This window comes from Notothenia rossii (genome assembly GCF_949606895.1).
Source record: "Notothenia rossii genome assembly, chromosome: 8".
NCBI lineage: Eukaryota > Metazoa > Chordata > Actinopteri > Perciformes > Nototheniidae > Notothenia > Notothenia rossii.
The window spans coordinates 7,754,644-7,778,440 of record NC_136906.1 but is presented as its reverse complement, the minus strand read 5'-3'; the positions used below and the strand labels follow the sequence as shown (position 1 = coordinate 7,778,440).

General features: G+C 40.6%; 2 protein-coding genes across 6 annotated transcripts; both read right to left on the bottom strand.

Annotated features, from left to right (window-relative positions):
* Window positions 1-14: 14 nt before the first annotated feature.
* LOC307015661 (uncharacterized protein) lies at window positions 15-6,806 on the bottom strand. Of its 2 annotated transcripts, none has more exons than XM_079644430.1 (5): window positions 6,009-6,806; window positions 5,420-5,488; window positions 4,407-4,580; window positions 3,485-3,777; window positions 15-2,715 (listed from the first exon to the last, which is right to left on the bottom strand). In XM_079644430.1, exons 1-5 carry the CDS (start codon window positions 6,202-6,204, stop codon window positions 1,867-1,869), a joined length of 1,581 nt encoding a protein of 526 aa, XP_079500556.1. In that variant the 5' UTR covers window positions 6,205-6,806; the 3' UTR covers window positions 15-1,866. The 2 variants fall into 2 exon arrangements, with proteins under 2 accessions (XP_079500556.1, XP_079500555.1); XM_079644429.1 differs by having other exon boundaries at window positions 5,315-5,488; window positions 6,009-6,805.
* Window positions 6,807-7,453: 647 nt separating this feature from the next.
* Window positions 7,454-18,018, bottom strand: LOC307015659 (uncharacterized protein). 4 transcript variants are annotated; one of them, XM_079644420.1, is made up of 17 exons: window positions 17,644-17,990; window positions 17,225-17,433; window positions 16,157-16,331; window positions 15,392-15,619; window positions 15,155-15,274; window positions 13,568-13,701; window positions 13,436-13,480; window positions 13,304-13,343; window positions 13,005-13,079; window positions 12,385-12,501; window positions 12,149-12,285; window positions 11,699-11,767; window positions 11,476-11,612; window positions 10,840-10,954; window positions 10,682-10,753; window positions 8,917-9,060; window positions 7,454-8,752 (listed from the first exon to the last, which is right to left on the bottom strand). In XM_079644420.1, exons 2-17 carry the CDS (start codon window positions 17,366-17,368, stop codon window positions 8,654-8,656), a joined length of 1,851 nt encoding a protein of 616 aa, XP_079500546.1. In that variant the 5' UTR covers window positions 17,369-17,433; window positions 17,644-17,990; the 3' UTR covers window positions 7,454-8,653. The 4 variants fall into 4 exon arrangements, with proteins under 4 accessions (XP_079500546.1, XP_079500548.1, XP_079500549.1 ...); XM_079644422.1 differs by having other exon boundaries at window positions 17,225-17,344; window positions 17,644-17,989; XM_079644423.1 differs by lacking the exon at window positions 10,682-10,753 and having other exon boundaries at window positions 17,644-18,018.
* Window positions 18,019-23,797: the final 5,779 nt, after the last annotated feature.

The window sequence follows — 23,797 nt, the reverse complement described above, 5'->3', positions numbered from 1 at the left end:
ACTGATTCTGAAAATATAATTGTTATTAAAGTTTATTTTATTTAGATCGGTCCACTCTCCAGTTGCCTGTCCTGCCAAAGTAAAGTTCGGATACTGGCACAACAATTCAAGTTTTCCATATGTACAGGTCCAAAGGTCTGCAAAATGCTCCCCTAAAAAAGAATTGCCAACATTAAAACGCAATATAAAAGCATCATTTTAAGTACATTGCATTCAAGGTAAAACATTAAACCGTTCTTTTGTGTTGTTCAAATGAAAAGTCACATGCTTTGTGACAACATGTATGCTACTAAACCATGCTAATAAAAAACAACAGGGAAACCATTTCAGTTTAATCTGATCAAACTGCTTAGTGTGAAAACTTGAAGTACCCCAAATTGACCCAATAGGAGATCCTCACTGGGTTCAACACATAGTTTAGATTTTCTCTCCTTCTCTTACTTTTACAGTGAATAACATTAGGATGGGAAATCTTCTTGGCCAGTATTGAAATAAATAATTATTTCGCAGACCAAAAATGGACTCCATGTACATATGGGGGCGTGAGTATTGACAGTAAGGATAAAACTTTGAACCTAACTTGAAAAAACATTGGCAGTCATTTGTGCATTTCTGTGCCAAGAGCAAATGTTGACTAAAGTTTTGCCTTTTCTTAAGAGATAACAATTACTATTTATCCACTGAGTCAAAATCATATTAACCAAAGGTTGAAGGAGAATGTTTGACATGTATTTGATTATACTGTAAGACATGTAACAATAGCCACCCATGTCACTTAAAGGTTCATTTAGGTATTTTTTAACCTTGACATCTTCCCCATTTTTTTGTGTTCATGTGACTAGTGGCGAAACTATTTTTGATAAAGGGCCAGCATTTAGTGAGAGCTGCAAAATGGGCTTCATTGGGGGGCTTTTCTGCAATGTCAATGAACGTCCAAAGCGTTGTTTTGCCAATGGTCTGTTTGTTATTGTGTCATTTGACTTGTTGCCTGAAGACAACAGTGAAAACCTAAGGGAGAGTTGATATATAAAGGCCTTTATTGTGAACATTGATTGTGTGGGAGTATTAAAAGTGTAGCCCACTTTTGTCAACAAAAAAAATGTACGTTACATTTAACGATGTGTCACAAAAATTCTTGAGGATTATTGTGCGAGATTTGGTTAATTGGAATAACAGATATACCTAATGAGGTGAAAGGTCAAGTAAAACATTTAATGTCTTTGAGCATTTTTATTTCTCTGAATGTATTTAAGGCATGTCTAAATGAAATGCTTTCTGACACTCTGGGTATTTGTAAATGTTGAATATGTAAATATGATATCCTCTGTTGTTTGTATGTTGTTTTTATGTTTCATGTGGAACTAAATGATGCAGGTCTCCCTTGTAAATGAGATCGATGATCTCAAGGGACCAATCTGTCTAAATAAAGGTTTGAAATGAAATGAAATGAAGTAGGACATTTTCTGTAATGAAGTCAGACACTTATAATACAAATCTGAGCCTGTAAGTCAAGCATTTTGCCAATGTCCTAACAACGACGGTGTGGAATGAATGCGAGCGACTCCATTGCAGTATGTTTTGCAGCTGCAGTGCTCTCACTCATTACTTGACCCATTTCGAAAAGTGTCCCCATTGTTTCAACCCAGGCTGAAAAACACCAACTCATCCCTTAACGTAGAAAAGTGATCAGCTCGTACAAATGTTTTGAGCGGTCCACGATGCCAAGGCTAGCCCTTCCACGTAGTCAGGGGCAACCGATCTTCCCATAAAAACACAACGTCATCGCAGAGCCGTTTACCGAGTGTCATGTGAATGCAGCCTTAGCGTGGATTACAGAGGGACTGATTTCCAGGTTTCCGGCCTCCATCACTTCCGATCAGCCAGTCTCTGCAGGAGGGCGATGACTGTGTCCTGCTTTGAGGAGAGCAGCTCCAGCGCGGTGGCTATCCTGCCGAGGGACCCTGCCATCCGGACCTCCCTCCTCTCGCGCCTCTTCTCCCTGGCTTCCACTCGGCGTCCGGCCACTCCATCCAGGTAGGACTGTTCCTCCTGTCGCTGCGGGATCTCCTGAGACAAAGCGGCGCTGCTCGGCTCCTCGTTTCCTTTCTGGCTCTGTCCTTCGCTCGCGGACATGGTTGTTGCTTGGGAAATCGAAGGAGTGAGAGAGGAAGAAGTAGGGGGGAAAGAGGAGGAAAGGCTGAGGAGATTCTGGGTGTTGCAGAGCGGCGCATTGCTAAGACGAAAGGGTACCACGCCTGATGAGAACGACGGAGCTTTACGGCCTACGTATCGCGATGCGTCCGTGTTGCTAGTGGAACTAAGAAGGGAAGGGGAAGCTGTCTCTGTAAAGCAAGGAGAGGAGATAAACGATGGAGATGGCACAATGGTGGCTGGGTGAATGCTGGTTGTAACAATGTCACGGATGATCAGGGGTTGGAGCTCGGGAGCATTCGGTGGGCTAACGGTGGTCATTGAGGGCATGGCAGCAGCAGTACTGATGAGTTGACCACTGATGGCTCCCTGACCCACTGAGTCCACACCACCGCTCGAAGCAAAGTCCCCATTGGGCAGGATGATGGTGGGGGGGGCGGCCTCAGGTTTCGCAGCGATCTTGGCCAAAGGACCAGGCAGCATGGAAACCGCGTTCACGCTTTTGTTTCGTTTGTTGTTGATGACCTGAGTGCCAACGGTGTCGCAGAGAGTGGCGTCCATCAACTAGAGTGAAAGAAGATCAACACAAAGAGATGGAAAAAGGAATTAAAAAGCGATTAAACACCTTTGTTTCAGGCTTTTTGGTGAATGTATAGAACATACTTCGATCTCTTACAATGAGTAAGCTCTACCGCTCTTACTACGGCACTATGTACACTGTGTCAACATGCAGAGAAATCTAAAGCTTGACAGGCCTGCTGCGCCAGATTTTGAGGGTTAAGCTATGATTGGCTGTTGTTGGAGACCTGGCAAACGGCCAATAACATTATTCCTTAATGCAGACCCAGCGTCCAGGGCCCTGGGTGGCCACGATACCCATTATTTTTACCTCTGAAATCAAATGCCCTCATACAGATTAAGGTCACCCGGTGGGTCGGTTTTAATTTGAAATAAAGTATGCCTGGTAAAGCTCAAAGTGAAAATTCAGCTATGAGAGCTTTAAACATGGTGTGTATATATGTCGGGTATAAAGGCAGAGCATGAGAGATCATCCAAGTGAATTCGACAAAGGGAACGGAGATCTGAAAGTATATAATAGTCCCCTAATGGGACTTTTATTTAGATTAATTATAACCTTCCTTATAAAACTCTTGAAAAAAACACCTGCTTGCATAGCACTCACTATCGATAAACATGGTTCATGGTATAGATCAGACATGATCCAGTTGCATTTCTAGAGCAAGCTGCCGACCTAAACAAAGTTATTCCTAGAAATCGAAACAGTGTTCGAGAAAAACCCCAAAAAGCAAAGCAGGGCTTCTTGAAGACTTACATCGAAGAACTCCCAGGATGTTTTGGCGTGTCCCGTCTCCTGGCTGCGGTCTTTGACCCTCTTGTACGTGACGATGAGGTTGTTCCACTTGCGGCGGATCTTTTCGACAGGAAGCAGGTGGCCCTTGGAGGCCATTTCCTCCTGGACACTCTGGAAGAGCTGTGAGCGCTCCCGGGTCTCGTAGAGGCCCCAGCGCCGGCCCACCGCCTCAATCAGACACAGCACGGCTTTGGAGGAGAAATCAGAGCCGGAGAGAAGCGTCTTCTCTGAGGGGGAAGGAGGCATCGCTGACGCTGGGGGAGAGGAAAGAAGTGGGATTTAGATATGGAAGAGATAAAAGCCTAGAGACGTACTTTTTGAATCAGTTTCTTAATATAGAATGTATAAAATTCAGCAAAAGTGATAACATTTTTCATTGATTTAACTTGAGATATTTTGTGTATTTGCTGTGCACTTCTTGATGGTGTAAGGTGGGCAGGGCTTGGATGGAAAAAGTGATGTCACATTCTCCAATGAGGATTAGCAATATTTTAAAAAATCTAATTAAGATCTACATACAGTATGGTACTTAGGAGTTACCTTTTATTACTAAAATATAAATGAATATTACTTTAAACTTTTGTGTTGCCAAAACCTGATGTTATGGAGACATTTTAAAAAATGTAAACCCCTGTTTTGAGGGTCTTTAACATAAAATACAGTTGAAATATTTACATGTTGTTATTTACTTTAAATGATTCTTTCATTCCAAAAAGGTTTGTTAACAAAACTAAAGTCATGTCAGAGTTTAACATTTCTTACACCAAATGAATCGTCTCATTCATGTGTGTGCATGCTGATTAGACTTGGGTGTTTCCCGACATGTCGTTGCAGTAAATTAAAGGGTGTTTCAAGTTGTCGTTGCTGTGGACCTTCTTAATACCTTCTTTGGGGGGCCCCTTCTGGTCCGGGGCCCCAAGCAGTTGCCTGCCTTGCCTGTTCACAAGGCGCGCCCGTGGGAGTGATCCTCTCACACTGATGCTCTCACCTGGAGCTATCTTCAGGTACGTCTTTCCGTCCCCCGATGTGGTGAAAAAGCGGTCTGTACTCACCGGGTCTAAAAGGAAAAAAGATAAGAGGCACATTATTATCATCATGATAACAGATTTAAAAAGGATTGTAGATTTTGACTAGATTCACCAAAAGTTGGTATTATATTTAGCATGATTTGCATATTAAACATAAAAGTTCATACAACTAAGTGATAGACTGTGAAGTTTCATAGTGCCATCTATTCGTTTTCCTCTCCCTCCACATAATTGTAGAAACAGCCTCTCTCTCTCTCTCTCTCTCTCTCTCTCTCTCTCTCTCTCTCTCTCTCTCTCTCTCTCTCTCTCTCTCTCTCTCTCTCTCTCTCTCTCTCTCTCTCTCTCTCTCTCTCTCTCTCTCTCTCTCTCTCTCTCTCTCTCTCTCTCTCTCTCTCTCTCTCTCTCGGAAAATGTAACCAGGGTGTTATCTTTACTTAATTATGAATGTTGTTACATCAAGGTCGTCTCGTTCATGTGTGTGCATGCTGATTAGACTTGGAGAGTTTTTTCATTTTGATCAAAAATCATAATTGTAAAGGTGTGATCAGTGGCGATCCTACAGTCTGTGGGGGCCCTAGGCAAATATTCACTGTGGGCCCCACGAACCAGCTTTTCATCACCACGCGCAGCCGAAGATAAGATAAGAAGCAGCATTTTACGGCACGCTATGCATTAGGCAGCCTTGAGGGGGTTTCCCGACATGTCGTTGCAGTAAATTAAAGGGTGTTTCAAGTTGTCGTTTCTGTGGACCTTCTTAATCTACCTTCTTTGGGGGGCCCCTTCTGGTCCGTGGCCCCAAGCAGTTGCCTGCCTTGCCTGTTTGCAAGGTGCGCCCCTGGGAGTGATCCTCTCACACTGATGCTCTCACCTGGAGCTATCTTCAGGTACGTCTTTCCGTCCCCCGATGTGGTGAAGAAGCGGTCTGTACTCACCGGGTCTAAAAGGAAAACAGATAAGAGGCACATTATTATCATCATGATAACAGATTTAAAAAGGATTGTAGATTTTTACTAGATTCACCAAAAGTTGGTATTATATTTAGCATTTGCATAGGAAGTGTATGGCTTTCAAGAATCTTAGGCAACTGAGCAATTTTTTATAAATATATGTCTTGATGTAATTAATCATGTAAGTAATATCCATAGTTTCTTTTGTATATTTTAGGTGGTTTTCAGCATTAATATCTTCATTAATACTATAATAAATAAAAAAATCTATAAAGTATATATTATAAGTAGGCTATTATAATTATATATTAGCTCTTATACACATTTACATATTTATTGTTAGTATAAACTATCCGTCATGAACCCCAATTTCCCCAAGAATGAATTAAATATTCAGATGTGGACATCATCCACCTGTAGTGTCTCCTCTTAATCAGAAACCCCACGTATTGAATTATTGTTTCAAAATTGTGCATTAAAAAGAGAAAGAGAAAGCCCAGCAGCACTCACACAGCAGCCCCGGAGCAGCGGTGTTCTCTCCCGGCTCCTCGGCAGTCTGCTCCCCGCCTCGGCATGCGGAATCTCCGCAAGGCGCAGGCGAGCCTCGGCTGCTCAGAACCAGCGCAGACGTGTTCTCATCCACCGCTTCCGTTTTCACATGCAGGATCACGATGTCCCCGCAGTCGCCTTGCAGATGTCCCTCCATTTCTGACAGAAAACAACGGGAAAAAAGACCGAGCGTGTGTGTGTCGCCTGCGCAGGCGTTACATTTGGGAGAAAGTTTGTAGCTCCGGGATCGAGCTGCGCCTCGGTATGTGCTGCTCACTTCATGATTCCCGCAGGTCGGGGAAGTTATTTGGGTGAAAGACCCTCACAAACCCCCGCTGGAGGTTTCTTTTGGTGAGGGGTAGAGAAATGGCTGCGCTGTCCTCTCCTGCTGAGGCAGAGCGGCTGCGCAGCTCTCTGCTGGCAACTGTGACTGTGACGTCACACGCAGGAAGCAGAGGTGTCAAACTCAATTTCATTGCGGGCCACATTAGCATTATGGTTGCACTCAAAGGGCCGGTTGTAACTTTAAGACTATATAAATATACATATGTAAATATATAATATATATTAAATAATGTATTATATTATATTATTGGCTTTGCATTGGACTATCATCAGTTCTGGTAATAACCTCATAAATAACTACGTCTGAAAGCAGAGGTCTAGGGCAAATAATTGAAAGCAAATATTCAACAATTACACCATTTTATAATATATTCTTTGCAAGCTCTTGCGGGCCACATAAAACGAGGTCGTGGGCCGGATTTTTCCTGCGAGCCTTGAGTTTGACACCAGTAAAGCTTCAACAGGACACTTTCTATCATAGGTGTCCTTAGCAGTATGGACGTAGACATTTCAAATCTTCTGAAACATTGCCTGCACAAAGACATGTTGGTACTGGATGTGTATTTAGTAAATGGTGTCATTTTTATCTTTCATATTTTATGCATGCTTCTTTAGTAATATTCAGCTATTGTTGGCTCTTTACCTGCTGTAACATGTAAATATCCCCTCTGTGGGACTAATAAAGGTATTCTGATTCTATCTAACAAATGACTAAGGGTAAATATAGAAGGAAAGAAAATCCTTTGGTTCCCTCATGTTATTACTTTTTAAAAGACATATTTCCATCCTTTTCATTATAATTAAAATAAACTTCATTTTTAAGCTTTTCAAGTTTTCATATTTTTATTACTACAATAGTGTCAATCTTCTTTGTTTTCATTCTGCATAAAGTACTCAGTGAAAGGGTTATTAATACTCGTCCTGCATTCAAAATCTTACTTAAGTAAAGTACGAAAGTAGTGGCATCAAAATATACTAGTTCCTATGGCTGTCAGATAAATGTAGTAGTGTAAAAGTAGTGGAGTAGAAGTATGAAGCAGCATTGAATGAAAATACTCAGGTGAAGTACAAGCAGGTTTATCAAAACAAGCAATATCATTTTTTATGCTAATACTTTGGACTAATACAAAGTCAATTTCTGACTTTCACAAAACATACATTCATAATTTATGAAACCCTCTTATCCTAACGTGATTATTCTTTATAATAAAGTGCCATTGAAAATAATGTTGGGAGTTACATTTTCTTTGAATAAAATCACACATATTCAAATAAAACACCTCCATTGTAAAAACTTGGGTTAACGAAAAGCTGTCAAAACTTAAGAAAACAATTAAACAAATACTAATGATACCATACTTAACCTTTTTATCCAAAAAGCTCTCCAATAACACTCTAGACTTTGTTCACGCATTTGTCTTCCTTGAACAATCTGTTGAATTAATTACACAGGATGAGACTGAAAAGTCCAAACATCTCTATACATAAAACACCATTTAAACTCAGTGTTGCTATTATCTAATAATATATTTACTTATTTGTAATTATATTCATACTATTGGATAGTAAAACCTGAGTGTAAATGGATGTCAGAGCAGGAAACAAGGTAGCTGGTTACAGTAAAAAATCTTTGAAAGTTATCTTGACATTATAAAAGTTATTTGGAAAACGTTAAAACAGTCAAATTGCTGCAGTGCTGCTGTACTCTTGCCAGAGAAACATCATCTCCCCACGATCAGAACTCAATTTGCATCCTGGAGCTGAAACACTTGGGAAGTTGAAAACTTTAACCGGAAAAACTTTTGGACCTTTGACTGAAATGCAACATAAGGTTGGGGAATATAGTTCAATTACACAAGCAGAGATATGGAGCCGACTCAAAAGGTCTGGCCATCTCACTTATTACAAAAATGATTAATCTATTCCCCCCCCAGGATTGTTATATACAAAGAGGCAACGCTGACTCAAGTGACATCACTTAAGGCAATTTCAAAAGGCTTTTACAACTTCTAACCTATCTGGAAGTACTGTTTATGACCTGTAAATCAGACATCTTTTGATGTACCTTCCACAGGTTTACACTTTGAAATTCAAATGTAATTTAAAAAGTACGTTAGGTAAAATAGACAAGTTGTGTCTTAAATAAAGTAAAGTTCCATTGCCTTCTCTTGATTAGCAACTTTTCTGTTTGGAATAAACGGGACTATTTACACATTTTGTAACCGTTTCCCAGTATCTACTGAGCTTAAAAATGAAATCTGTCAGCCAACAGTTTGTTCAGAGATGTTGAACACACTATTAAATTCCTTGTCAAACAACTCCTTCAGTCCTTTTCCCATCGCAAGGTATCCAGCATTGCCCTGCAAAAAGAACACAACAGACCTTATCACTAAAATATGTAATAAAAAATGAATCTTTACTTTGATATTTGACTGTTTTAAACCATTTAGTACCAGATGTGAACATGATGAAAACTCCCAACCCCGCAGTTCATGTGGAGCTTATGAAAGACACTGTTTCTTACTTGGTTGTATGAAGCAGAGTTGGAGAAAATGAGCTGGACATCGGACACAAACTCTCCGACAGTCTGGTAGAGTTTCTTCTGGAGTTTGCCGGCTACATTTTCCAGCCACATCGGTTTTTTAATCACAGAGGAGTATCGTTCCAACTGTGGGCGGAAAGCAGTAATTAATTAAAAAGGGCCTATTATGCTTTATTGTTCTCATACTGCCTGTGCTGCAGCACCTCTTTTCACCCTCTGTCTGAAACCAGAGCCCAGTCTGCTCTGATTGGTTAGCTGGCCAGCTCTGTTGTGACTGTTCAACCACTTCGACATGTCCCGCCCCTTAGCCTATCATTTACAATGTCAGGGCTCAACGCTAACTTTTAAAAGTGGTTGCCAGGCTGGCAACCAGGCATCAGCTTTTGGTTGCCAAAAATGAAAATACGATTGCCATTTTTAGTCACCTTATATTTTAAATAATTAAGATACTATACAGTTACATCAGCTTAATAATGAACATGTGACACAAAATAATGTTCAAATGCTTTACAATAAGTAATTAACACAATTATTTGAAACTTAAGTGGTAGGAAACTTGTCCACCCTCAATTGCTGGTATACTAAATACCAGTAGTGCAGCTGTTGTCCTGTTCTTCACAGATCCTGCACAAATGAACTGAGCAAGTCACTAGTTTCTTGGTCATCTGTTGTCTCCCTTTTGAAATGTGGGTTTTCTTGACCTTTGTGCTGACCCCCACCATAGATCCACTGGCCCTTCAGCATTGAAGTCTTGGATTGGCCAGACTAACACATTTTTAATGTTAAATAAATGAAAACCATTCACAGTTAAGAATTAGATATGAATTATGAATGCTGTAAATTGCCTTTAATATGTGTAACTATATTTAAAATGTGTTACCTTTTTATAGAAGTGATTATATTTGTATGCCAATATATTTAGTTTCGTTTTGCACTTTTATTTTGGTAGTAATAAAATCGGGACTCTTATTTTGAAGGAACTTTTGCCGGAAGTGGATGCAAAACGGAGCAGAATGTTTCGCCTCCCAAAACTTTGCACATTTCCTCTGTGCTTTTCGTTCGGGTTCAGCTTGCGCTTTATCAGTTGAATCACTTTGAACATTTGTTTGAGAGGTTGACGGGTTGGCCGAACTCTTTACCCCACAGTCAAACAACTTAATTTGCTTCACAATCTTTTGTAAAACAAACACACGGCGCACCGCCCACGCGAGTAAACGTGCATTGCTTTCTGGCTCCGTAATCACACCAATGCACGTGCAACTTAATTATTAGGTTCCGACTGGTCACAACAAAAATAAATATCACTCTTAATACAACAAATAATTAATATTCATCTATTTTGGGGAACACATTTTGCTGTTTGCTGTCCTTATTTCTTTAAGTTAAAAACTGGTTGCCACTGATGGCAACCAAAGGCCAAGAAGTGGTTGACATTTGTTCTGAATGGTTGCCAATGGCAACCTGGCAACCGTTACTGTCGAGCCCATAATGTGTTGGAACACATTAAGCATAAAGCATATCACAGTAGAGAAACTAAATACAAGTATGAACCTGAACATGAACAGAATAAGTCCTCTTTAAACAGTCTGCAAAAAACACGTTTATCTGATCTCAGATTCACAAAAGACCAGAAGATAGTCCTCCAAGAACCAGATAATGAAGCACACATTATATGCTTTAAATTAAATCATTGGCATTATTTGTCATTAATAGGAGCAATATTGGAATAACAATAAAAAACACTTACACCACATGGGTTAGAAGCAAATATTTGATCCTTATCAGCACTGCGCAGACACAGAAGGAGGTATTGGCAATGCTGTTGATGTAAGAAAAGGGAGGGATGAGATTAACGGAAAACACGACACAGCGATGAAAAGAGAGATTGAGTCGCAGTGTGCTCACCAGCAGTCGTTGTGATATTGTGCGAGACAAGGCTGCTTCTCTTTCCGACTCATTGGGGTAAAGGTTTTCATTGGCCTTGTATACACAGAACGTACACATCCATTGGCTTCCATCGCTGCTCACATTGACACACAAACATAATAAAAGGTATATATGTTGGGTCGGACAATTAGCAATCTTCAACAGTATATAACATAGATCCCTCTTTAAATAAGTGAAACCACGTGACATAACACTTGCGTAGATCATTTATAAGCTGATTTATAAAGTTGAACAGTTAGTTTAACATGTAATAAAGCAGGGTCTCTGCCAAGGCAGCGATGCTTTTACCGAAATAAAGTAGATTAGGTGACTTGCATTACAATACAATGTATTGAATTAAGTAGTATTCTCCAGTTGAAGTTTAATCTACATTTTTTTATGGATGTCAGTTTTCAAGGCCAAAGCAAGTCCCATTGCTTTCATTTAGATACATCCATGAGTTTAGACTGGTGGAAAAACAATGTCTCTTGAACTACTTGGTAGGTGTCCTTTATAAGAAAATAATGAACAACCTGCAGCCAACCAGAATCAAGTATTAATCCAGATTTAAGGGGAACACATTTTTTTGTTCTTTTGTTTTGATTCAAAGCTCACCCTATGATGTTGTCCTCTACATGAGGAAGGTGGCATTTCTTATGGAAGGAGCGGGGGCAGGTATCACACATCACAAACTCGTCTTCTTCTTCTTCAGTTTTACAGATGAAACACTCGTCATCGTTTTTCTCATCTTCCTGCCAAGACAGAAATGTAAACATCTCAGTAGAATTACATTACAGAAGGTTCCTTGTTTATGAAACTGACTGATTAACAAACTTACCAGATCCTTACTTCCTGGTTTGCACTGTTTACAATCACACCGCACTTTGTGGATCCTCAAGATATTTGCCTGAAAATAAACAGCGTCTATGTTTTACATAGTTAACAACGTTCAGGCTTGACAAGTCCTTCGGTCTCTCAAAAGCTCATTACCTCCCTGGCTACAGGTACATTTTTGTAACTGAAGATTTGCTCTGAAAATTATTAAACATCACTGTTTTCACAACAGAGCTAGACAGCTAACCAATCAGAGCAGACTGGGCTCTGGTTTCAGACAGAGGGTGAAAAGAGGTGCTGCAGCACAGGCAGAAGGGGACAAATAAAGATATTTTTTAACCTTACACAGTAGAGGAACAAAATACAAATATGAACCTAAAAAAGAGCATAATGAGGCACCTTTAAAGATTCCTATCAAAATGCATCTCACAAGAATGCACAGTTACATGTTTACCTTTATGTGATCACCGAGTGCTTTCCCTTCACACTCGATGTCTTTCTTCCAGGACAAATATGTTGGACATGCCTCCAGCATGAACTGCCTTGGGGTCACCCATCTGGCCTCAGTACGAATACTCTTCCCTAAGATCTCTGGCAAGGAGACACATTAAACTAGATTCAGCTGGTCAGTAAAAACTTTATTATTTCAATACACATATTAAGCTTTTGTGTTCAGTCAGATATAGCTACCTGTTGCAAATCGTTTTTTGTGTAAGTCCCCCGCTAAAGGTCCACATGTGACTTTGAACACCTTCCTGCCACTGTCATGGCTGGCGTCTATCTGTTCCTCTCTCTCTCCTTCTTCATCTATAATAGACAACATGATTATCCTAATGCTATGATACTGGGATTGGGTCAAGCAGCAGTCTATGCAAGAGTGCCAAGAACTGCATTTCTTCAAATGGCCACTTGAGGCTCTAAAAGGGAGGTTTAAAGAGCTATCGTTTCAGCAAAAATTATTCTACAAAAAAAATGTCAGTCTAGTGTTATCCTATTTATATGTTGGCACTTATTAGCAGGTAATCAATGTCTGCACTTACGTTACCTGGCCTGTTGGCTTAGCTCGTTGATGTACAAGTCACTTTAAAGAGTTAGCTGTTCATTTTAGTAGTGACCAAACAAGCATTTTTTTGCTAGCCGAAATTAGCATCCCAATTGATATCAAAGGTAACGTGAATTATGGATGCCAACCAAGCTAGCTAGCTTCAAGAATCTGGTAAATTAGCCTTTGGTACAAAAAAAACAAGTTCTATGATTTGTTCTAACATTAGCATCAGTGACCCTATATATAACTCTGAGGAAAGCAGGACCTGTTCCAGAAATATTTGTGCTGCTTGATGAATCCTGGTCCTCATCCTCGTCTTCATCTTCTTCTTCCTCGGACACTAAAAAATTAAAATGGTAAATAGGTTTTCCATTGCTTCTTCGTATGAATAATTGATCCTACAGTTAAAACACTCACTTCTTCAATATGCCAATTTGAAACTCAACATTTTACACATGCAGACTTAGATGAAAACCATTTAGATTAGACCGGTACATCTTGTGATAGCTTGCGGGGATTCAGAGTTTTCTCATATCAAAAATGTATACACCTTTAGCAACAAACCTGTGTTTACATCGTCAGTTGGGAACAGGGTTTTCTTGGTCTAACAGTAAGAAAAAAGGGATATTATTAGGGTCAGATCATTAAAAACTAAGTAGTCAGAATATATGTATTTACATAAGTTTTTGTTATTACCTTTTTCCATCCTGCTCTGTAGTTTCCTGCCTTCAGATGATCCGCCTGCAGTAAAGTTCCCAAAATCTTACAAGTTGTAGCAACATTTCCAATAGTAAAACATTCAAGCTGTCAAATCCAAGTTTAACAAACCTGTATAAGTTTTCCCAGAGTGGTGCCCGAACATTTAATGGTCATCTTCCAGTTCTTGGAGCTGTCCTTGCCCGCAAACCTCTCAAATTCACCCGGAGAAAACCACTGTCTCCCAACAGCGATGCACTTGTCCCCTGAAACAGAATAAAGTATTGAGGATGGGTTAATGTCAATCAATATTTATCAAGCATTGGAAAATCCCTCCAGCTAAATCTAACTTCCCCATGTCACAAAACTGCATATTGAGCAACCAGTCTTGCCGATATTAAATTGACGGTGATTTAAGTTTTTTAAAGGGGACATATTATGTACATTTTCAGGTTCATATTAGTACCTTCTGCCTGTACTGTGACATGTCTCCATGCTTAATGTTCAAAAAGCTCTTTATTTTTCTCACACTGCCTGTGTGTGCCTAGTACCTCTTTTCACCCTCGGTCTGAAATCAGAGCCCAGTCTGCTCTGATTGGTTAGTTGGCCGGCTCTGTTGTGATTGGTCAAATGCTTAGAGATGGCCCGCCCCTTAGGCTATCACTTACAATGTAATGGAGCACAAACACTTGGAGCATGAATGATACAGAGTACTGTCACTATGTTAGTGTCTTGAAAATCATATCAGTTTGCACTGCAGGAGAACATTTGCTCATAACAAAATCTGGAATAAATCTCCCCTTTTATTTTGAGAATATGTTATCACACATATTACTTGCTTAAAGGTGGGGTAGGTAAGTTTCAGAAACCGGCTCGAGTGCACTAAAATTTGAAAGTACACAGCCAAAAAGAATCCGCCCCTTCCTTCAGACTTCCTTACAGAGCACCTCCTCCGCGAGAGCAGGCTGCAGTAACGTTACATATCAGGCAAAGCTAAACACATCTAGGTTAGCAATACTAAACAGCCAAAGCAACTCCGATATTGACTCTGGTTTGACTTCTCCTAGTCTTCACTTTCTTTTTGTTCTTAATTTGCTCCGTTACATTTTTTCTTTTGCGACCATTAGACGATGTTGAACCTAACTCTGCCATGGTGAAAGTGGCCGCCTGTTGCTGGCGAGTCATTGAAGTACTGCTGCAATGCACGCCCAATGACGGCACGCCCAATGAGGGCACGAGATACATTTGTGCGTGCACGAGATGGAAGACTGACAGGCAGGGCGGCAATCCAATCCGTTTAGCGGGCTAGACGGATTGGCTGTAGTTTTTACAGTACTACGGGTTCCACAGATGACATTTTTTTATGGATTTTTTGTCAAAGCACCTCAGATATTCATTGCTATCGGGATGTTAAGAACATTCCATGGAATATAACAAAAAGTGTATCTCAAGCCGGTTTCTGAAACTTACCTACCCCACCTTTAATAAAGTCTGACACAAATGTGATCAACAATATAAAGTATGTCACTATCTTTCTCCGGTCAGAATAAGATTGGAGAAGTTTCACTAGATATCAGAAATTATATTGTGATTAATGATCTCTAAATCTGGTCCTAATTTACTTGATTTCCATATTGGAGTAGACAATGATGATTTTTTTTTTTTTTCAATGATGTTTTTTTCATGATCCCATACTTCAGTTATTTATATTCTGCTCACCATCAGCCAGTCTTTTTCTGCTGAGTATCCCCTCTTTCTCTCCACAGGTCACCGGCAGCTGGGACTTGTAGAATTCCCAGTTCCAAATGTCGTTCTTCTCTCCCTTCTTCAGGGGAGAGGCTGGAAAATAAAAACAAAGAAGAAAGAATTTACTTTACAAGTTACTTTTCAGCAGGGGAACTTTGAGTAATATACAGTCATGTTTAAAAATGGAAGCAGAAGTGGGAGGTGACTTACAGAAGTGTATTTTCTCAGGCCTTTTCCTCTGAGTCACCCGAGACGACGGACCTGGCTGCTCCTCCTCTTCGTCGCACACGTCCCTATTTTTCAGTTTTCTCTTCTTTTTAACAGAGCTCTCTTGCTTTTCCGCTTCCTCCTCATCTTCTGAAACATCCTTCCTTTTCCCTTCATCTGCCTCCTCTGTTTCCGCCCTCTCAGACCGCTTTATGTCGGATTGGAAAGTTCCTGCAATTCCAATTAACCGCCATTGATATAGTTAATAACGGAAAGATTCCTTCCTAACTTCATTGTCATAGTGTGGCCTCAGCAGATTTCGCCAATAATGATGTCAATTTATAACTACATATTCATTTGTTTAGCTAACTATTTGAACAATGGTGTATTTATTGTTCTAGCTATCAATTTCAACAATGGTTTAATCCATGGTCATTACTTTTACCATGGTTTAAGCAGAACTCTTTTACGTTATTACTATCAATGGCCAACTATTTCTACTTGTTTTTTCATTACTTTATAAGAAAATTGAGTGTATCCATATTTTTCAAGTTAGTCAATTTACTTTCAGCTCACCGGTTAAACAGGTATGCTAGTTCGCTAACCCTATCAATCCTAAAATATAGTAAACCGTGTTATTAGGTGTTAGTGTTGAGCCACAAAGTGAGATCAGTGATTCCGATTTAAATTTCCAAAGAGAACAGGAACATGGTGAACAGAATCTTAATCATTAACACACTAATGACCAAAATAAAGACTTCGTCTGACCGTTCATGAGGTCGTTTCTCAGCTCTCGCAGGGTGGGGTACTCGTTCAAGATGGTGTCCTTGAAGACACAGCTCCAGAACACTCTGATGCGCTGTGGTTGCTTCCTCTCCAACCGGTCCAGAATCTCATAGAGACCTCTCCTTATGTTTTTAATACTCTGCATGCGATCCACTTTCTACAGACACACAAACAAAAGGAGAAAATAAGCGGTTCAATAACTGCACAATAGCCTCAGAGCGCAGAATCAGATTGAGCCAAAACACATTTTTGTTTGATCATTTTCAGCATCCAAAGAGCCTAGATTGAAGATCACAACCTCAATATTGTTTTACGTGTACATTACAAAAGTTGTGAAACCTAAAATATAAACCAAAAATAAACTGAACTTGTTTTACAACACCAGGATATATTTCTTGGTCATCCGATCACAATGTTAGCTTTGACACTTCCATTAAAGGTTTATTTGAAAATATGTATACCTATGTATGCTAACATTCATTTAATCTATCCAATGGTTGACAGATAAAGTTGAAATGCTTCCATTCAATTTGGGTAAAATAGATTTTAAAATACTTTAACCTGATTGACAGATCATTCCTACTGCTGATCACTGTCATGGTTTAATTGATATAAAATGTCTGTTCACCAAACGTCTCAAAGTGCACATAATAGGGGACAACAAATAGTTTTGGGGTAGAGGGGGGCATGACAACGCCCATTAGAAACTAAATTTAATTTAAGGAAGTCGAAAATAACCAAACCATATTCAAAATCCATTTGCAAAGTAGGCAGCCCAAATATAGGCCTACATTATTTTGAATAAAGTAATTGTTATAAATATTGTTCGTTTGTGTTGTTTGTAAAGTTTAGACTTTGAGTGTGGGCGCAATCTGAGTCAAAAAATAGTGGAATTAGATATTGAAACCAGCTACAAGTGGCAGTTTTGGCGCTTTTTTTCACATGCCTCATCAAAATGTTTGTGCAGAAATTAGTAGCAGCCATTTCATTGAAACAGGAAGTGTGTATGAAGAAGGTAATAACAACAGCATTTCCACTCCAGCCCCTCACCTGGTATGTGTCATCCAGCAGGAATTCGTGGTCCCGCAGCTGTCGCAGAAAGGTTTGCGGGTTCTCCATGATGGACATTGCCGTTTTACTTCGCCGGAAAAACTGCAGGAGCTCATTATCCTGCAGCCAATCCATCGGTTCCATAAGATACAGTCACAGCCACAAAACACCCAGAGACACCGCGTATGCTCCACATCCAAACTATGGCACTAAAGTAAACAAAGTGCTTTAGAAAGTCACCCTCCGTTGTTTACCATGCATTAGGCCTCATTCCCTGCGTGTAAACTGTCCCGATTAATATTATTTGGACACTGGCCCTTTCAAATGCGCATAAAAAACTTCACCGTGGACTACTGTGTTGGAGGTTTGAAATCAAAACAAGTAGAGATTTAGAAGCATTCATTCGCGGAGTTTCTTACCTGTATCTCCCCACAAATGTGTCCTCAGTTCCTCCTTCAGGGAATAGTATATTCCTGAAATACCTCCCTTCTCTTTGGGGTGACGTTTGGAAAGTGAAACTAGTTTTTTATTTTTGACAGATAAATGCACTACTGGTCCCTGTCTGCAGAGGGCACCATCCATAAAAGAGACTTCCTGAATTCTTATTTATTTAAATGAAAGAATACATGTTATTTTAGTTGTCAGTTAGTGAGAAAAATAACAGTTTTATTTTTAATTAATCTACTATTCAAACTTAATTTGATTATCAAGGGAATTGTATATGTCATAAGACTTTTAATCTCATGAGCTTCAAGAAATTGTCTTACTGTATTTCTATAATAAACTGGTTAGTTGTTCTCTATTTATTCAACATATCTATATAAAATCACAATATACACCATTTATTTTACTGCATATTATCTCTGTTCTACTTTATATGTATATATTTTTATTATTCCTTAAAGGAACTTGCACCATTTTTTCTATTGCACAATGTTATACCATTTGCTTTTATGTAAAGTATATTGTTCGTTGCATTGTTGGAGAAAATATTAAATGTATTATGTTGCTTTTTTCTTATCTCGATTTAAGTTATACCGAAGAACTTTAAAATAAAAGTCTTACATTCACGAGTGGTCAGTGCTCTAGTGAGGTTTTCACTGTTTTTATGTTTTGTTTGTCGGACTTTTCAGCTTTATTGTCCAGTTTTGTTATAAAAGTAATCAAATATAATAACATTTGTTGGAAGTATTTAGACAAGTATCATTGCCTTTTACATTTGTCCACAGTGTAACTTGAACACTTTAACTTTTTACAGTTTGAAACTAACCTTCCCAACAGTGGGTAATTGTAAAATAACTAGTGAACATTTGACTTTCCTCTCACTAGCTTTGACTCTAAAACCATGACTGTGACATGGCATTTCCACAGAGATCTAACAAATATATTCCAATTACTTGAATATAGACTCTCTACTTTTTCCATTCTATTTTATTTGTATTACTTGCACTATTTTAATTGTGTGTTTTATCATGTTGCGCCGTTGAAGGAGCCTGTGACCTAAGATTTTCATTGCCATATCTACACTGTAACTATGTACAAATGACAAAGGGTGACGAGCATAAGTTTTACTTTCCTCTCAAGTCTCCTCTCAAGTCTCCTCTCAAGTCTCCTCTCGAGTTCCCTCTCAAGTTCCCTCTCGAGTTCCCTTTCAAGTCATCCCTCGAGTTCCCTCTCAAGTCACCTCTCAAGTCTCCTCTCGAGTTCCCTTTCAAGTCATCCCTCGAGTTCCCTCTCAAGTCTCCTCTCAAGTCTCCTCTCGAGTTCCCTCTCGAGGCTCCTCTCGAGTTCCCTCTCGAGTTCCCTCTCAAGTCCCTACCCAATGTCCTGGTCCGTTGGAGATTCCGCTGGGGGTCCGGCCAACCCTATGTCCTGTGCCGTTGGAGGCCCCGACGACTACTGTTCTGCCGGGGGTCCTGCCAACCCTATGTTCTGTGCCGTTGAAGGCCCCGCCGACTACTCTTCTGCCGGGTGTCCTGCCAGCCCTATGTCCTGTGCCGTTGGAGGTCCAACCGACACCTGTTTCGTCAGGGGTCCTGCCAACTCCATATCCTGTCCCGTTGGGGATCCCGCCGACTGCTCTTCTGCCGGGGGTCCTGCCAACCCTATGTCCTGTTCCGTCCAGGGTCTCGTCTACGCCGGACCCGCAAGAGATTCCACCAGCTACTGCCTTGCCCCCGTTCCGTCCACCCGAGAGCTCCATCATGGACTCTGCCTTGCTTTCCTGATTGTTTTCACCTGTCACCCCTTCTGTGTCTCCTGCAGTGGTTAATTTGAGCCGGATCCTGCCGGAACAGGATCCGGCACCTCTTCATTTTGGCCACCCTGTGTTCCGGCACCTATTTGGGCAGATCCGGTACCTCTCACAAAAAAAAAAAAAAAAAATGGTTAAAATGAAATAAAATATGCAGATATTAATTTACAGAAAAAATCCCAAGAATTTCATGTCTTTTATTAAGATTAAGATTTGAAAGAGTCGGAGATCTGTGTTGACGCACTGAAAAGCTGGACCAACGGACAAACGTCTTTCACTTTTGAAATTCGCCACATGAGGAGCACGTCGCAGAGAGGAAGAAACGGTGATTCAATGCAAGCATGTCAAAAAGACAGTTACATTTACTGTCTTTCTTCAAAAAGAAGGAAGAGGTAATAGACACTTCAAAACGAGTCAGAAAAGCCTCCACAAGCAGCGACGAGGGCAGCTGCAGCGGTCATGTTGATGGTCAAAACCAGGAGGAGGTTAGCGCCGCAACAGCTAGCCAGCTAGCTAACCGACAGCTAGCCAAGCCCGGGCAGCGGGACAGGTTCACCGCCAGCCGGAACAGGAGCCACCTACCGTCAGCCAGGTGGACCACCAACAGCAAAGGGTGGGTACCCTGGCATCAACTAGCCCGGTACAACAGCAGGAGCAAGAGGCGAGCGGAACCGCGACATCAGCTGGCTTACAGCAGGAAGATTCAGTAGGAGAGGAGAGCGCATTGAGCGTAGAAGAGTGTGGGACGTCCAGCGACAGGTCAGTTTTTTCTAACTGTGGCCAAGAACTTGGAGGACCGTATGTTATCTCAAGGAGGCCGGATGCCAGATAAAACTGGATATAACAAGTTCATTGAGGAGTTGAAGGTGCTTTACGCACAATACTGGCCCGAGGACGCAGGTGCGCTGTATGGAGAGACTGAGGTCGAGTCACTGTGTCAGCCCTTCAACATTGCCAACCCGCGCGCAGTCATACGGGCCTACAGAACGTACAGAGACTCAGATGGTAAAGACACCCCCGATGAGCTGATGGAGTTACTTGTTGCTGTCAACAGCATTCCCATTGCAAGTGCTGAATGTGAGCGCGGATTTTCTCAAATGAACTTGATTTGCACTCCCAACCGTAGCTCTTTGCTCACATCTACCATGTCATCTTTACTCTTCCTAAATCTTGTTGGACCCCCCCTGGCTAAATTCAATCCAGTCCCGTACGTGAGGTCCTGGGTGGCCAAAGGACACAGAACTGCCACAGACACACGCAGTAAAAGCAGAAAAAAAGAGATAGAGGACAATCCGGACATGCTCGTGATGTGGGGTGTTTTAAACAACTAAATATGGTGAGCAAACATACTGTCTATTAATAGGCCGCCGTGCCAATCTTTGAATAGGCCTAATAAATATTTTTTTTACACGTTAAACCTGTTGAGAAATTAATTGCTGGCTGTATACTGAAGTCCCACCTGTGATAAATTATAAATTATCGTCATAACATTTATACCATGGATACTATTTGAAATTGAGGCTTGTAAGTCCCACAGCGTTGCAAGTGGACATTTTCATGTTGTTTTCAGCACCTTTTCTGTATACGTTCCGGGACCTGTACGCGTCTCGTCATCCCTGAGCTGTCATATGTACTTTGCGTTCCGGCACCTTATGATTTACAAATTAAGCACTGGTCTCCTGTGCTAATCAGCATCAGTCCCGCTCCTGATTATTCCCACCTGTGTCTTGTTACCCTGTGTTTAAATTCCCCTGTCTTTAGTGTCAGTTCGTTTTCGTCTCTTGTCATGTTCAGGTCTGTGTGCTCTTGTCTCTTGCCATGGTCAGGTCTATGCTCTCTTTGTACTCTTGTAAAAGTTTTTGATCCTCACTACGTGAGCGCTTTCATTTTGTTCTCCATTTTTGTCATCTCAATCTGAGATTAGTTAGTGACCATTTTTTGTTCATCATGTTTTCTGGAAACAATAAAGTATCTTACCAATACTTTACCTCTGTCTCCAGGGTCGTGCAATTGGGTCCTACCTCCTAAGTGTCTGAGATTGTAACAAGGAGCTGATTTTTGGATTATCCGACCGCAACCTGTGTCAGATTTTGGTTATTTTGGGGAGGTCGAGATAAATCATATTGTTTGGTGGATGCAGTTTGAACCAGAGTAGCAGCATGGAGGTCGGATCGTCACCAAAATAAATAAAGAAGTGGTCCGAAAAAAGGTTAATGACAAAAAAAATACACATAGCCTAACCTTCCTCAGGCAGTGTGTTTGTACCGGGGACAGGAGACACCCCTTGATGAGAAACTCGGGGAAAGAAGAAATGATCGGGGAATCCCTCCGGAGTGGAGTCATGACGACTGGATCTGAATTATTTTTTTTTGTATTTGGTGGTTTGTGTTCCAGCTATCAATCAGCAACCAACTATATATCCATAATCCAGCAGTTAAAGGAAATGCAACTAATGTGTTGTGTTATATTAACTGTACAGTTGACCATATATGGTGTTCTTAGTTTCCATTCCTCCTGTGTTTCCCCTACCATTGTCTTGGAGGGGCGCTGCGCCCCGCCAACGGAGCCCCGTGCCCCCCCTGAAATTGTTTTAAAAAAAAAAAGAAATTATAATTAATTTTATTATTACTTTTTATATATACAGTATATAGCACCCAATTGCAACAAATATATATCTAGTGTCACTTTTCAGATTGAACATGCTCTCTTTTATTAAATAAACTAAACACTTTCATTTTAAGTTGTGAGTTTAGTGTTTTTGACCCTTAGAAACACTGATGCATTAATCAATAACAATAATCCACAGCCCCTCTCTCTGCTCCAGAGGATTTCAAAAAAAAATATCCCAATGCCAGAGCAGAGTCCACTAGTGGCACCTCACAGGGATACCTATGGTGCAGAAGCAGCAGTGAAGTCCTCTTAGATCCCTGGCACTTTGCGGGCAGACAGATCCAGCAGCTCTCAGCTCTCAGAGACATCAACACAAACTATTTTGCGTGCATAGATTACTTTCACATAACTACTAATCTCTCACTTTACTTTCTCTGACATTGTTCTCTGCTTTGAATTTATGTCTGTCTGTGAAATTATTTCAAAATGTTCAGTTTGAGCAATTAGGCTCTCTCTTTTTCAAGAAGCATATTTCAATCCAAGAGGGGAGATCCTTGCCCGACTTCCAGCGATGTACTACATGTTGCGAAGACTTTCACTGCCAGTTCTGTGCCTCAAATGTGTTCCACCCAGCCAAATTGAGCAAGGTCCAAACCCATTTAGAGAGCCAACCGTGCAGTTCTCCATGAAGGTAACATTTGCAAACATTATCTTGTGAAATGCAAATAGAGTTGCAATGTGTCTGCATTAAAAACAGCCTGAATGTTATGAGCAGTTCCATTTGAGCAATACATCAAAACAAGTCCTCCTAGGATTTGTTTGTGATGACCAGTTACTTGATTCAGATGTTTGGTATTCATAATTTACACTTTAAAATAATATGATCACAAAATAATAATACTACAATTCTATGTTCTTATGTTAATATTAGCTTGAAAGGATTTCGTATTAACTCGTGTTTTATATCTACAGCTGCCTGAAGGCATAATCCGCAGGATCCTTAGGTTTGTTGTTCTTGACGATGATGATCCTGCAATCTGCACACTAGCCCTTACCTGCAAGAACTTGGACTACATCGTGAGCCATTGGTCATTCCAAAAGGAACCCCACTTCAACTGGCTTGACAGTAAATGTATAAAGTGTCTTTACTTCTGCCTTCTCCTATCCTAGTATTATGAAGTTGATTGACTAAGAGTAAGGTCAGCTAAATTAAGGAAGGTTTTGTTCTTTTTCTGTCTGAATTGTAATTGTCTTATGACATTCTACTTCAGGTGTCGTCAACTGGAATTTCTTTGCAGAGGGACACAAACAGGAATTTAGGAAGGCCTACCAAATGTCCAGGTGCTTTCAATGCAACAACCTTTATAAGGACGTTGGCACAGGCTACCGGGGAAGTGGACGGCGAGGAATGTTGCAGGGTTTTTATTCCGAGGAGGGCTTCCCGGGGGTACTGCAGCTGGAGCTGTTTTCTGGTGGCTGAGGGAACAGCAGACCCCGCCTCACCCAGTGAAGAATCCACAGTGTGGAAATTGTGCCCAATAAATAAAAATGTATTCTGCACTGAAATGCCTCTCGGTCAAACTGCATGTTTATCTTTTGCAGCCTGATGCATAAACACACTAACAGTTGTTTGTGTGTAATCACCTCTTCAAAGACACATTTGATTTATTTCGACCGTGTAATACAATACATACCCGGCATTGTCTTAT